The sequence below is a fragment of the Camelina sativa genome, chromosome 17 (genome assembly GCF_030686135.1).
Source record: "Camelina sativa cultivar CO46 ecotype springtype chromosome 17, ASM3068613v1".
Taxonomy (NCBI): Eukaryota; Viridiplantae; Streptophyta; class Magnoliopsida; order Brassicales; family Brassicaceae; genus Camelina; species Camelina sativa.
Window position 1 is genome coordinate 36034724 of NC_141896.1, and position 15749 is coordinate 36050472.

The following is a 15749-nucleotide window of genomic DNA, read 5'->3' on the forward strand; positions in this document are numbered from 1 at the left end:
AATTAGGTCAGATATTATTTTTATAAAAAATAAAATAAACTTATCTTATTTATTAAGCTCTCTTATGTATAAATTTAAATTATCTATTAAAATTAATTGGTATTACTTAAAGTTGATCTAAAATTATTTGTATTGAATCATCAAAATGTTGTAACACCAATAAACTAGAATAGTGTTTTGTAAAAAAAATTATTTATTAAAAATGAACTGTCAAAGCATATCTTATATAATATGAGAAAGTTTTTTCTAACTTTTACTAACAATGTGATATTTGACATTCTTTTTTAGCGACACCTATCATAATAAAAACCATATCTTGGATGAGAAATGAAATAGTTTAAATACATGATTATGATTATGCCTTTATGTAGTTTTATAAACCTTAACTTTTACACGTTTTCAAACCATATAATATTTTCTTTCATTAATTGAGTAGACAATATTTTCTTCCATTAATTGAGCGAGACAAAAGCTACATCATGGTGTGTCAAAAACACTTCCACGAATACAATGGAAAATTTAACATTAGTTATTATCAAAAGATTTTGTGACGTTAAAAAAGAGTCTTTTAGTTTCATTGGTTGTCGGAGCAAACCATTTTGAGATAGCTAAAAGATGTGAACATGTTCTCTCCACACACGAAGAGGACAGAGCCGATGTTCTCTTTATGGTGGAAGAGGTTGGACGCAAGATTATTTCTCCAAGGGAGGAAGGTGGAGAAGGTTGGGCGCAAGGTTATCTCCCCAAGGGAGGAAGGTGGAGCCCAGGTTCTCTCCATGGTGGAAGAGGTTGGACGTAAGGTTCTCTCCATAAGGGAGGAGGGTGGAGCCGAGGTTCTCTCCATGGTTGGCCATACACTATTATGATGATACATCATTGATTAGTATACTATGTAATATATTTTTTATTCCAAATATTTGTTGAGCCAATAATTTTAGTAATTATAAAAACTATGCAAAAGTGAAAGTAAAAAGACATATAATAGTTGGCTTAATGTGTTCATACAAACATTTTCTAAGTGGTGGTAAAGAATATATTTGTAAAATACAGTATATTTAAGTGTAAAAAAAATGCTTTTAATGATAACATACATAAAAAATTGTAAATAGATATATATCAGTATATTATAGCAAAAATAAAACTTATAAAGAACGTACAACAAATTTTAATATACTTTTGTTAAATTTAATTTAATTTACAAAACTTTAAATCCGCACATTTGACAGGTCGTTATCTAGTTTATTGTAATCTATTATAATTTATAGTTTACAATATATTATAATTTATTATTGATTATACATTAGTTGTTAATAGTTTAACCTAAATAATTACTTGATAATTACTTAGGAATTTTACTATTGTACTAAATATATAATTTACATTTTTATTTATCTAAGATTAGACAACTTAGGTTGACTATATACAGTAGAACCTCTATAAATTAGTACTCTTTAAATTAATACTCGTTATAAATTAATAAACTTTTTCAGTCCTGAGTTGGACTGGAGTAAAAAATAACACAATTTGATAAAATAATAAGATAATATTTTTTTTTTGAAATCCTATGTAAAAATATGTAACGCTTCGTCCGAGAAGCTTTAAAGACTTGTTACCGTCACTACATTTCACAACATGATCTTTCCTTGTGTTTTTCCTTACTCACATAGTTTCGATAGTCACTTCCGGCTCGCCCATTGTATAAGACTACTCCAGTTAAAGCACGCTTAACTCTGAAGTTCTCTCAGAAAACTTGACCGAAAAGATAAGTGCACTTTCGTGACATAGTGGCCAAATCAAATCTTTTAAACCTCTTCGCAAACCGGGATGCCACAAAATATAGTCTCATAAGTATCATATATTAATAATAATATAAAGTATATATATATATATATATATATATATATATATGAAAATTTAGTAAAATATGACTCTATTGTTATTTGTATATTTTTGAGTTTGCATTCTTTTTGGAGCTTACCTATAATCTTTCTCATTGCATCCAAAAATCGTGGAACGTGTAATTGGTTATAAAGATACTGCAATATTTTATTAGACTTCATCATGAAGATAATAACAATAGTTTCTTTTAAACTTTGAACTTCTAACCATTTATCACCTGAATAATCTAGTAAACTATTGACATCCATCAGATTATGATAGCCGAAATTATAAATTAAGAAATTTCTATAAAAATGTAAATTATAATAAAAGTATTTTATTTTTAATAAAAAATATTCAAAAATATAAAAATAGAAAAAATTCTTTATAAATTAATATTTTATTAATTTATCTGATAAATTAAAATTTGTATAAATTAATAAAAAAATTTGATATCGATCTTATTAATTTATAAAGGTTTTACTATATTTATCTGAGTTAACATGTTGACATTCTTCCGGATCCTTCTTGATTTTTATAATTATACTTTTATGATTTTATAACTATACTTTTATTAATTTTATAATCTCGCTTGTTCAATCTCACCAATGGCTCAATAATAAGTTATATGTATTTTATAATATACTAAATACGAACCCGTGGTACATGATGCATATATGTTTTCTGTCATGAAATTTAAAAACTAATGTACTATATTTTAGTTAATAGTATATATATTTAACGATAAAACAACATGTGTAATATCTTCTCTGGTAGTGTATAATAATCTGAACGTAAGAAAGCTTCCCCCGGTTGGTATCATATATGCACAATTAATCTTATGCTTGTTGTTTATTTTGTTTGATTCGGCTGTATTCTTAGCATGCATACACGTAATGATGTATTGGTGGTTATTGTGGTTCGATCTTAATAATATAAAAATTAAATATGATCAATTAGAAAACATGTCCATAATGATTTTCATAATAATCTCGTTTATTCATCTCAACTGTTTGATATTTGATTTCGGTTAATCTCATTGATATCCCAATAATATGTTGTATTTATATTTGACATAATTTTCAATTAATTACATATGGTACATGTAAATGAAGGTTTTAAAATTATTGTTTGATGATAGTTTTGGACCTTTTGGTTAGATCAAATTTTAAAAATACGAATTAAGCATATTGCATAGGATGATCATATACATTGATCGATCATAAGCTTAAAAAGAAGAAGATAAGTTTCTAGGAAAACTAGAATTTCTCATTTTAGAGACACGGTGACGTGGCGACACAAGATTGGCTTAAGGTCTATCTTCACAAAATATTGTCAGGAACAATCAATCCCTCTCCCTATTAGATAACTCAACGAACAAACACTTTTTTTCTTTTCTCTTTTTTTGGGGTCGACAAAATTTTTGAAACTGAGAGAATGTGGTGTGCATGTTATCATCAGCCATTACCAGCCAGCTCCGTCGTCTTGAATCGGCAAGAAGAGAGTCTGAGAAGAAAACAAGTGTTCTCCGTCTTCTTATCCTCATCTCCTATAAGCTTAAGTAACCATCAATGGCAAATCAGTAATTATCCCCAGACTGGGATTAGACTAAAGAGACCAAACGCGAGTGTTTTGCCTCCTTCTGAGTCTGGTGATATCAGTACCTTCCTCCTAGTAAGGTCTGTCTCCTCTACTATAGTCTACTTGTACTTCGTTTCTTTATTTCTTACAACTTAACAAAGATAACTCCAAAATGTATATATGGTTTATGTGTTGAATTAATTAATTATTGCAGTGGAGCAATGATCTCTATGTATTTGGTAACAAATTTTCTGGTTCCATCGTTACTGTTCAAGTCGCTCCAAGGTGAAGAAGAGGAGGAAGACTCCGATTAAACGTAACTATATATATGAGTACTAGTGATTTTAAGATTTACTCTCTTTTTTATTTGTCCATTGAAGTTTATATCTCTTAAGTGCATCGATCATCATATGCTAAGTTACTGATATAAGCTCCTACATCAGGTTTCGTATCATCCAACTATTTAATATTTATACGTAACGTTCAAATCATTACAATGATTTCTAAGGCTCATATCTTTTTATAGAATCGAATTAGGACGAATATTAGTTTTGTTTTGATGTATATATTCACAACTGTTTTGTTTAAGATCGAATTGCCAAGAGAAAAAGTAGAGTATTATTATAACTTCTCAAATGAAGCTAAAAATATCAATTGCAAATAATAAGAAAAGAGAAACATAAATATTGAAAAGAAAATGATAATAATAATAACTTTTAGCCTACTACTACTTAGTACATAGTAGCAAACTCATCCTTGTTAAGATTTATTTAGGCTTCTTAAGAACACAGACACCACCCTTGCAAGAACCTTTCTTTGAAGATGGCTTGAAACAACTAAAAATCTTCGAGAAAAAACCCATCTTTCTTGAAATCAACTGAAAAAAAAAAACAATATTGGGGGCGAATAGAATTTTGTAAGGATCTCTACGTGCTATGTACCTCTATTAGCATACCCACACTTATATATAACAACAGTGTCATATAAATGACTTGATAATAAAGTTTAACCTAGGAAGAAGGATCCGATCAATATGTTCTTAGGAAGTTTATCATTTTTTCTAAATGTACAACATTTATTTTTGTCTTAGATTAAGAAACTTTAGGTTAATCATATATTTACGTAAATTTATATTGACATTTTTCCACATCCTTCTTACTTCTTCTGTAATCAAATCTTTATCATTTCCATAATTTTGATCAATCATCTCAGACCCTTGGATCTTGTCGATCTCATCGATCTACTCAACCTTCTCATATATTCGGGTAAGGGTATAATGGAGATCACATATGGTCTTGGGAGAGCAGTTAAATTGACGTTTTAGAGACCGTTGAGAAAGAAACGCCGAATCAATCAGACTTGTTCCACCAAAATCCAAACGCACTCATATAAATCAGTTTTAACTTTGATTATAAAGCTATGTTAGTCATTTTGTTGGTCTAACCATGATTCTCAAATATGTATACTGATTCACTTTTTGCTGTTCTATAGAACTTGGACTATAAAGTGGGTTTGTAATTAAGAAGATCTTGGTCTCACATCTAATTGCTCATGATAAGTTGAGATGTGATCTCTGTATCTTATTGGACTTTTAAGACTGTGTGTATCTTGATCGATGTCGACTAATGCCTGAATGGGATTGTGTTTCTGTGACCATTGAACATTGACTCAAAACACTCCCATACAAGAAGAACCTTATAGTTTCTCAACTTTCTCTCATGAATTTGACAGTGACTGATAACTCATCTGAATGTCTTGTAATATATAACAACGTAACAGTGTTAGATACAGGCTTTACAGCTACTCTCACACTAGTCATGGTAAAATGACTCTGAAGATTATGCCTGTTAATGGTTTTGGTTGCTGAGATCAGGTACTTCATTAATTATCTTTTCAGTTGATGTTACCTATATGGAATCACTTGGGATCAGTTTTTTAATTATCTTCATTAAATTGATCCCTGAGATTTTGATTATACTTGCTCCAGTTTCCTCATAGTTTCACTTGATGGAATCAGGCTGTTCCATATAAGGATGAAGAGCTATCCCTGTAAGCAGAACTCTAATCTACAACACACCAAGAAGCTACTAGCTCATTACTGTGTTCAAAAGATTCAAATTAAACACTTACAGCAAACAAGTGTTCCATATCTACTTACTGATCAGATTTAGAGCTCATAATTGCTGGATAAAAACTAGCCATGCACTCACTATTGTAAGAAAAGTTATGATAAAACAGAGCTAAAATTAATAGTTGGGAGCTGACTGGCTTTCTTATGATTCAAAGTCTGGAACTTATAACCTACACCGCCATTACAGAATAAACAAATGTACCAGTAAGAAGTATCTGATCTGCAACACACCAAGAAGTACTAGCTCATAACTGAGTTCAAATGAAACATTTAAAGATAGTAAACCAAAACCTCAGAGAGGTGAGGTTGATCTTTGATTATTCTACTTGCATTGGACTGCTGAGAACATCCTCGAACCCGCCTAGATCAAACGAGCTGCTGCGATTTTTCTCAGTTTCTCGACCTTCCTTTCTTTCAACCAGGTCACCTTCTTTAGTACCTTATTAATACGCTCTTCTAACGTTGATGACATCGTTTTCAGCTCTTCAAGTCTCTTTTCGTATGGGTCATCACCAACAACATCAACTTCCTTCTCATCTGAGCGTCCTGCTATGATCAAACACTCTGGTTTCTTGCTACCATCATCGATCAGATCAGCATTGCTTCCATACACAGCAATGTCAAGTACTCCTTTATTACCACCAAGGGGAGGATCTGAACTGTTGTTTCCTGCCTTGCTTCCACTTTCATCAGCCATACTTTTAGAGCCTGAAAAAACCAAAACAAAACTACTGTAGCCAACCTACGATGTTTCTTAAATTCAATGTTCCAGCTGATTCATTTCATTGTTACCTATTTCAGGAGCTTGACTTGTGTACTTGCGTCTCTTGCCACGAGCTTGCTCCATGAACTTTGGTTTCTTGCTGCCACCACCGATCAGATCAGCATTGCTTCCATGAACAGCAATGTCAAGTGCTCTTTTATTACCACCAAGGGGAGGATCTGAAGATTTGTTTCCAACAAATGGGATCAATGCCATATTCTTTCCACTTTCATCAGCCATACTTTTAGAGCCTGAAAAAACAAAACAAAACTTCTATAGCCAACCTACGATGTTTCTTAAAATTCAATGTTCCAGCTGATTCATATCATTACCTATTTCACGAGCTTGATTCAAGTACTTGCGTCTCTTGTCTCGAGCTTCCTCCTTGCCCTTGCGTCTCTTGTCTCGAGCTTCCTCCATGCACTTGCGTTTGTTTAAACGCTCAGCTATAGTCATTTCATCACTGGATTCACTGCTTGTGCTGCTGCTCATCCTAGCGCCTGAAGGAACAATGCTGTCAGCAATGATGTTTCTTGCATTCGATGTTTCTGCTGATTCAACAACACCCTTGTCTTTAGAAGAATACTTCTGGAATTCTGGAAACGTCTTCTTCCACCACTCGCAGAACCTCATAGTAACACGAGGTATGGTAGAACGGGAAGGTATGTACAACTCCACAGCATTGATAGGCTTATTATAATCACTCCAAGCTGCACCCCGTGAGAGGTTGTTCCGGTGAACATTATTATGAGGAACATCCTGAAGTATTCCAAACTGTGAAGCCACTCGGTTGGGGAAGTAATGCTCCACATTGTCAACTCCAACAAGCTCAGAAACCTTGATACATCGAGCAAAGGAGATGACTTCATCATCAAGACTCGGGGAAACAGGAACACGCATGTCTTGCTCAGGGTAAAACAGAGGAAACCTCCAGTTTTCAACAGTTTTTGTGTAAGGACGCCACTCGAAACTGTCCATTTTCGAGTTGTGCAGGATCAGTCTCGCATCAGTGGTTGTCTGCTTCAGGTCATTCCAAAGAGCCAATCTTGGCTCATCTTTTAGCAACGGTTTAGGTTCTGGCTGTAGTTCTGTGAATCTCTCCCATGTCCAAACTTGAACCAACTTAAACAAGGCAGACAGATCAATACTAGCCGTATTGGTGGATTCGCTGAAAGATGTAATGTGTTTCTTCAAGAGACTAAGCTCAGCATACAAGTGTGCAAGAACAGCAGGAGCAAGAGCAACCCTAATACCCCTTGAAAGATGAATAGCGATTGGAAAAACATCTTGAGTGACATGATGGTAGCGTGAAGGCAGAACGAAATAACTAAGCCACAAGACAAGAAACGCTACATGTTCATCATACTCATCGACTCTGTCCATGAATCTCTCTATCCATGTCACTAGTGTTACAAAACTGACGTTACCTCTGCGTTTAATCGCGCACCATTCAACATCCAGTTTCGCCTTAACCTTCTCTCCTGAGCTATCAAGAGCAGCAAAAACAGGTGAACCCAAAACAGGGAGACCTGAAAGCATCATAACATCTTCAAGGGTTATGGTTGCTTCACCCCAAGGGAAAACAAAGGTGTTGGTGTCAGGACACCATTTCTCAGCAATACCCACAACGAGATCTGTGTTTTTATAGATTCTGAATGTGGACGCCATGACTGCTTCGAAAATCCCAGCTTGTCTCCATATGCCTCGGTGCAAAGCTGCCATTTTCTAGCCCAAAGCTTAAATTTATCGGTTGCAAATCTCCACCCTTTGAAGGAAACGCTGGAAGAAAGAGACTTGGGTGGTGGAGGGGAAGGAGCCGAATGAATTTGACAAGGAGGCATGACTTCGGTGGTGGGTGAAGCAGAGAGTTTGAGAAGATGGTGTTTTGTTCTTGCTGGTTTGGTTGAGTGATGTTTCAGAGGGAAACTTGTGTGTATTTATCGATAAGAATTATGAAAGGGAAGATTTTTGTATTATTTGTTTGCCATATATGGATGGTTTGGTTTTTGTTTTGGTTGACTAGAGTGCATGAGCATTTAAATGAAAGTTAAGGAAAATAAATGTCTGTTGTCTAAATGATGAGCTGGAAATTCAAAAGATTCCCTAGTATGTAAGATAAATAGAAAGAAACTATTTTTGGTTTGAATGTAAGCATTAGCTGTTTAAAGAGTATATTTAAGAAAATACTCTACTTTGAGATTTATTATTAAAAAAATACTTTATTCTTTTTTCTTTATTTTTTTAAAAAATATGTATAATTATTAATAAACTTACTTAAAATCAAATAATATCTTTTTTGTTTGACCAAAATTTTTTTTGACTTTTACAAATTTGACTTTTACAAATTTGTTATATAACTAAAAATTCCAAAAATTCCTAAAATTTTCAAGAAAATAATAAAGGATAACATTTTCTAACTATGTTTGTTAAGTTATGTGTTATTGTCATGTTTCATAATTTGATGATTTATTACTATTGAAAACACATAAAATAGTTTATTCAAACGGAATTGTTTATTTGAAACAAACTTTGGTGGTATGTTGGGTTAAAAAAATGTTTGGAGAGTTGGAGATTTTATTTTGTAACATGGCAAATATTAAGTTGTAGACTATGGAAGATTTTTAGATATTATCTTGGTAAAAAATCAAAAAAAAAATCAATAAACCATCTTTTTGTTATATATATATATATATATTATTTCAAATTTAGTTTTATTTTTTTCTAAATTTTGAATTTAGTTTTGATTAACAAATCTGTATCTTAATTTCTAAATCTGGACAAAATTGTCATTTTATATATGTAATATTTTAGTTTTCATTATCAATAGTAAAATGGGTATTTTAAAATATAACTCAAAATAGGATAGTTTTCAAAATGACCGTTTGATAAAAGCGTGGAACTTACGTAACTACGAGTTCGTTGATATTTTAAAAGTTCGTTAATAAGGTTTGGTATCAGGTTTAGCTAATCAAGTGTCCGGTTTAGATCATAAACCATTAAAATCGACACATGTGTGTTTCATATGTAAATAAGTTTAAAACTCTTTTTTTAAGGAAAAATTAGAAGGAGAGTCAAAGTTGGAGATTTTATATGGTAGTTCTGAGTGGAAAATATATTGTCACCTTTAATTGGAATGAAATTATTTTTCGTTTAAGTTTATTAGATATTTTAGGTAAAAGTGTGGGACTTGGGAAACTATGATGCTCATTGATAATTGAAATTACATAAAATTTGATGATTGTAACAATTTTTTAAGTTATTAAATTAGTAAAGAGGTTTTTTTTTTACGAAACAGTAGTTATAAAAACTTTAATAATCTCATGAATGTTCTTTTTTCGTCTAATAGTCTCATGGATATCCATGATATTCTAAAATAAATTTGAATAAATAAAATGTTAAAAATCAATGTCAATAACACTAAATTTTACCAGTTGGCTCATATAAGCTGATTTTTTTGTTGACAAAAAAATACTAAATTTTGATAGAACGAAGCATTTTAAATATAATTAAAAAGTGATCAACCAATAACAATGATATTAGTAAGACTCAAAGAATACATATATAAAACCAATGGTGGACCACATAGAGCTTAGGGAGGTCAACTGACCGGGTAAAACTTTAGAATAACGTCTGTTTGCATATAAAGTTGTGAAGTTTCAGCAGCATAATTGGTCATTCTTGCCTTTGTTTACCTCCCCAAACCAAGGTTTGAACCTTCCATACTACACTATCAGTCTTTTTTTTTCTATTTATGACCTGGGTAAAAATTTTTCCTGGGTTCGCCACTATCACTGTATAAAACTAATAGAATGGAATCCCAAAATTTTAATATTATACAAAAAATAATTCAACAATAAATAATAAATATTTCAATTTATTCTACATTAAAAACATATGATACGATAAAAATTGAAACTCAACCACTGGTAAAAATTATCACGGAATGTTAATAAGTATGGCCATAAACAAACAAAAAAACTTCTAAAATTTCTAAACCAATTCGAACTTCAGTTGACCTAAACACAAACTGGTTTAATGTTCTTATTAACCGATCGGTCTAATATATTCAAACCAAACCGAACTATAAAAACTCAAAAGACTTTGTGTATAATAAAGTGTGTGATATTGTTGCTTTTCGTTTCCATCTAATGCTAAGCACAAAGACCGTTTTTGGTCACCATATTTTTAAAAGTAAAAAGGTAAAAAAGTTGTTTATCTTATTGTCTTGTAATAAAGTAATTGAAGCTGCTCTCACATTTTTTATGGGACAACGGTTCTTGCAAACTCATAAGATTATGCTGGCTGGTTTGTTTCAAAAGGTTGAGTCATCAGAGCTGAGAGCACCGCAATGTGATTCTTCTCAGTTCTGCGGCTCTCCTTTCCATGATCAATGCCAAAAAAATTTGTGCCTTGATAATACGCTCCTCTATTGAAACTCCCAGCACCTTCAGCTCTTGAATTCTCTTTTTAGCTGAACCATTATCAGCATCAAAGTCAAAAACATTGTTTCTCTTTTCGAAATCCTTGTTGCATTTCATACTTTCTTCACCTCCGAGGGAATTATCATGAAGCAAACAGTCTTGTCCCTGACTTCCTTCCCCTACAGCGATGTGAATGTTTGACTCACCAGATGGGCTCAGAACCTTATTCTTATATGCTTTGCTTGTTTCATCTCCACAAGCAAGGTTTTGGTGAGGGCTTGAGCCTTTGTTGTGTGCCTTTAGTGCTAGCTCCTCTATTGCAAGATTTTTCTGGATCAAACTTTCATCAGCATCTTCCTTCTTAGCTTCACTGCTGCACAACTTCTCATCTGAGCTCTTCTTTTGTCCTGGTATTATACCATCTTCTTTGAGCAAACAGTCTGGTTCCTTGCTGCCATAGCTTCCATGTACATCAAGCTCATCATCACAGGTTTTTCTTGTCTCTAATGGTGACACAACAATGTCAACTACTCCTCGACTAGCACCAAGAGAAGGATGTGACGAGTTGTTTTCATCAAATGGGCTCGGAAATATCCCTGCTTTGTTTCCAGTTTCATCAGTCTGTACATCAAGCCCATCATCACAGAATTTCCTTGTCTCTGGTGCTGATTCAACAATGTCCATTGCTCCATCAAAACTAACAGGAGGATCTGAAGAGTTGGTTTCATTAAATGGACTCGAAACCATATGCTTCCCTGCTTTGATTCCTGTTTCATCTTTTTCTTTATTCCTTTGCTCTCTTTCTAGTGTTGGAAAAGTTTTCTCTCCATCGTTCGTATCCACCTCAAATCTGCTTCTTTTACCAAGCTGTTTTGAAGTATCTCCTCCGCTATTCTTCACATCAGTACTATACTTCTTCTTCTTCTTCTTCTTCTCAAGTCGAAGAAATTGAGCAGTGGAGAGTCTATCATCTTCTTCATCATCGGCTGAATGAACCTGTGTATGAAAATGAGCCATAGTACTCTCATCGTTCTCACAGACTCGCTTCATGTACTTGCGTCTCTTGTTTAAATCCTCAGATATCCTTATTCCATCCTTGCTTGTTCTGTTCACCTTAGAGCCTGAAAGAACAAAACTAGTATCACCACACCACCTATGATGTTTCTTGATTTCAATGTTTCAGCTAATTAATTGTCAATTACCATTTTTACGAGCTTGCTTCATGTACTTGACTCTTTTGTCACGAGCTTGCTTCATGTACTTGAGTCTTTTGTAACGAGCTTGCTTCATGTACTTGAGTCTTTTGTCACGCGCTTGCTTCATGTAATTGCGAATCTTGTTTGGATCCTCAGCTATCTTCATTTCATCCTTGCTTGTTTTGTTCTTCTTAGAGCCTGAAACAACAAAGCTAGTATCATCACTTACAATGTTTTCTGATTCTAATGTTCTTGATTTCAATGTTTCATTCAGTAGATTCATTGTTACCGTTTTCACGAGCTTGCTTCATGAACTTGCGTCTCTTGTTTGTAAAATTCTCAGCAATCTTCATATAATCCTCGCTTTTTCTGTTCGTCGTGGAGCCAGAAGGAACAAAGCTAGTATCACCATCATCACCTTCACTGTTTCTTGCTTTCAATACTTCAGCTGATTCATCAACATCCATCTCCAGCGAAGAATTCTGCAATTCTGGAAATGACTTCCTCCACCACTCGTAGAAGTTTGGAGTAACACGAGGTATTGCCAAACGGGAAGGAATGTGTAATATTGTCAAATCATCAATAGGCTGATTATAATCATTCCAAGCTGCCTCTAGTGAGAGGTTGCTCCGGTTAACAAGAGAAGGAACATCTTGAAGCATGCTAAACTGTGAATGAAACAACCCGATCCTTTTTTTTTAATAATTAAATACAATATAAACAATTATGCAGCCTATACTACTAAATTAAACCAACCCAAACCACGACTCCTCATTAAACCAATAACAACCAGTACACACAGCGGAAACATACCAACCATACAAAACTATTACAACATCAATACAATAACAATCCTAAGCATTCTATCCATCAACCTAGCATATCTCTATCCAAGGTTCCAACAACATATCCAACAATCCAATAACACACAAACGAGACCCTAGATCATCCTCCTCCTCATCGCCATGATTCCACAACACAAACCTGCACACCACAAACAACAATTGAGATGCGTAAGTATTATCACAAATACTTAGTGAGGCAATCCTCCCATCTACTGGGCTATACACACAAGCAACTGAGAAACCAATGCTTAACAACTGACAACCAAACACAAACAAACCAGGAAAATCACGAAACAAGCAACTTGGTGTCAACCAACACCAGAGAGGTGTCGATCGACACTGGCCAAACATGGTATCGACCGACACCTAACTGGTGTCGATCAACACTCCCTTCGCAGACGCGAACTGCACGAATCCGAACGACGAACATCCGTTCCAATCTGCCTACAATCTGTCCCAAACTCTCCCAAAAGCCTCAGGAACCTATAATAACCATAACACAACCACCACAAGCAAGAACAACACCACAAAACACAACAAATCAAGCAAACAAAGGATTCTCAGGCTTAGATAAGCCATGGTCATGCACTCACCTTATCAACTGATTATAACAACCAATACAACCAGTTGAGACCCTCCTAACGTCTGAAACAGCCCAGAAACGCCCTACAACAAGCCACACAACCAAAAACGACTTATAGCAAAACTGGACAAAAACATCAGAAAAGAACAGTCTCAAAGACGAACCCTAAAATGAAAACCAACCGTTAACTACCAAATCGCTCTGGTGAAAAGCTATCCCTAGACGTCACGAAGCTTCCCACAAAATTTTCGCACGATCGGGAATCAGACGAGACCAAGATCTCAATTACAATCCCCGATGGTTCCAACTCGCGTCTGAGAAAACGTGACTCACGAAACTGCCAATATCTCCTCGAGTTTAAATCCAAAACTACTTCTGTAAAAAGGAGAATGACGATGAAAGACGTGGGAATAAACCTACCAAATTTCATTACCTTTGAGAACGATTTGATATGCCGAAACTATTTCCTCCCAAACTCTAACGATTCTGCTCTTTCTCCTTTAATCTCCTTCACACCACAATAGGTTCTCTCCTCTCTCTCTATCTCTGCAAACGGCAACCAGACACCCTAAAACCCTTAATTTTTCGCTTCTCCACTTATATACTCGGTTTAGATAACTAAACCAAACCAACCAAACCAAAATCGCGAATTAAAACAAACCCGACGAACCCAGAAATAGTGGTGTCGATCGATGCCACAAGGGTGTCGATCGACACTCCTACCAAAACCGCATAATCTGGTTCGCGGATGTTACAGTGAAGCCACTCGATTGGGGAAGTAATGCTCCACATTGTTAATCCCAACAAGCTCAGACGCCTTAATGAATCAAGCAAAGGAGGTAAAGTCATCATCAAGACATGGGGAAACAAGAATACACATATCTTTCTCGGGGTAAAACAGAGGAAACCTCCAGTTTTCCACAGTTTTTGTGTAGGGACGCCACTCAAAACTGTCAATCTTGGAGCTATCTAGAATCTGTCTGGCATTGCTTGTTCTCTGTAACAGGTTATACCAAAGAGCCAATCTTGGCTCACCTTCTAGCAGCGGATTAGGTTTTGGCTGTAGTTCCCTGAATCTCTCCCATGTCCAAACTTGAACCAACATAAACAAGGCAGTCAGATCAACTCTAGCCTCCCTGGTGGATTCGCTGAAAGATGTAATGTGGGTTTTCAAAAGACTTAGCTCAGCATACAAGTGTGCAAGAACAGCAGGAGCAAGAGCAATCCTAGTACCCCTTGAAAGATGAATAGCAATTGGCAAAACAGCTTTATAGAGATGATACAAGCATGATGGAAACAAAAAGTAGTTAAGCCAGAGCATAAGGAAAGCCACATGCTCAAGCTCATCACCACTTTTCATGAATCTCTCCATCCAAGATACTTGTGTGACGAAATTGACTTTGTCTTTCCTAATCTTCTTTTTTTGAATGAATGTAAAATTTTATTCATAAAAAAAACCAGTTCTTTACATCCAAGGTGTAACAGAGCTTAGAGATTAGAGATTATTTCTAAGAGATTACATTATATTCGGGTTGAGAACCAAATTGTAAGAATATCTGCATACTGATCCTTGCCTGAGTTTAAAAGGAGGAGGAGTCTATTTCTGATGGTCCGATCAATCTGCTTTAGAAGTCTAGTTGCCGGGATTGAAGCTTCGCCATGTTTCCGATTGTTTCTCTCTTGCCATAATGTATGGACCGTGACCTGAAGAGAATATCGCAAGAACAGCAGAGGGATCGTTTCAAGTGTTGAATCAGAGAGGAGTGTCGTAATACCGTCCCAGTCTTTCCTAATCTTCTTCCATTCTAAATCTAGTTTAGCCTTAATCTCCTGTCCTGAGCTCTCTAGAGCAGCAAAAACAGGTGAACCCAAAACAAAGAAACCTGAAAGCAGCATAACGTCTTCAAGTGTTATAGCTGTTTCACCCCAAGGGAAAACAAAGGTTTTGGTGTCAGGACACCATTTCTCAGCAATACCCACAACAAGATCTGTGTTTTTAGAGATTTTGAATGTGGACGCCATGACTGCTTCAAAAATCCCAGCTTTCTTCCAAGTGGGTTCGTGAAGATGAGACATTTTCCTGGTCCAAGACTCGAACTTTTTGTTAGAATACCTCCAACCCCAGAAGAAAACACTCCTAGACAGTGCCTTTGAGTCAGGAGAAGGAGCTGAACGATTTTGACAAGGAAGCATTGCTTCAGATCCCTCTTCGTAGGTTTTAAAAGATGTGTTTTTTTTTTTTTTGGGTCATTAGGTCAACTGGTTTCAGAGGGAAACAACAACTAGAGAAGAAGAGATGAAGATGAAAAAAAAAAGTTTCTTTCTTTTAATATCTATATTTCTCATTTTTG

At 34.8% G+C, this 15749-nt stretch overlaps 2 protein-coding genes and 1 pseudogene across 3 annotated transcripts; 1 reads left to right on the forward strand and 2 right to left on the reverse strand.

Moving 5' to 3' along the window:
- The first annotated feature begins 3237 nt into the window (after window positions 1–3237).
- LOC104758381 (uncharacterized) lies at window positions 3238–3959 on the forward strand. The gene is made up of 2 exons (XM_010481241.3): window positions 3238–3557; window positions 3674–3959. Exons 1-2 carry the CDS (start codon window positions 3316–3318, stop codon window positions 3771–3773), a joined length of 342 nt encoding a protein of 113 aa, XP_010479543.2. The 5' UTR covers window positions 3238–3315; the 3' UTR covers window positions 3774–3959.
- Window positions 3960–5728: 1769 nt separating this feature from the next.
- Window positions 5729–8257, reverse strand: LOC104759923 (uncharacterized). Its single transcript, XM_087495755.1, has 3 exons — window positions 6686–8257; window positions 6383–6604; window positions 5729–6298 (listed from the first exon to the last, which is right to left on the reverse strand). Exons 1-3 carry the CDS (start codon window positions 8073–8075, stop codon window positions 5952–5954), a joined length of 1959 nt encoding a protein of 652 aa, XP_087351881.1. The 5' UTR covers window positions 8076–8257; the 3' UTR covers window positions 5729–5951.
- Window positions 8258–10551: 2294 nt separating this feature from the next.
- LOC104759924 (uncharacterized) lies at window positions 10552–15636 on the reverse strand (annotated as a pseudogene). The gene is made up of 5 exons (XR_015587026.1): window positions 15174–15636; window positions 14154–14802; window positions 12260–12660; window positions 11977–12168; window positions 10552–11895 (listed from the first exon to the last, which is right to left on the reverse strand). The product of XR_015587026.1 is annotated as an uncharacterized LOC104759924 (transcript).
- Window positions 15637–15749: the final 113 nt, after the last annotated feature.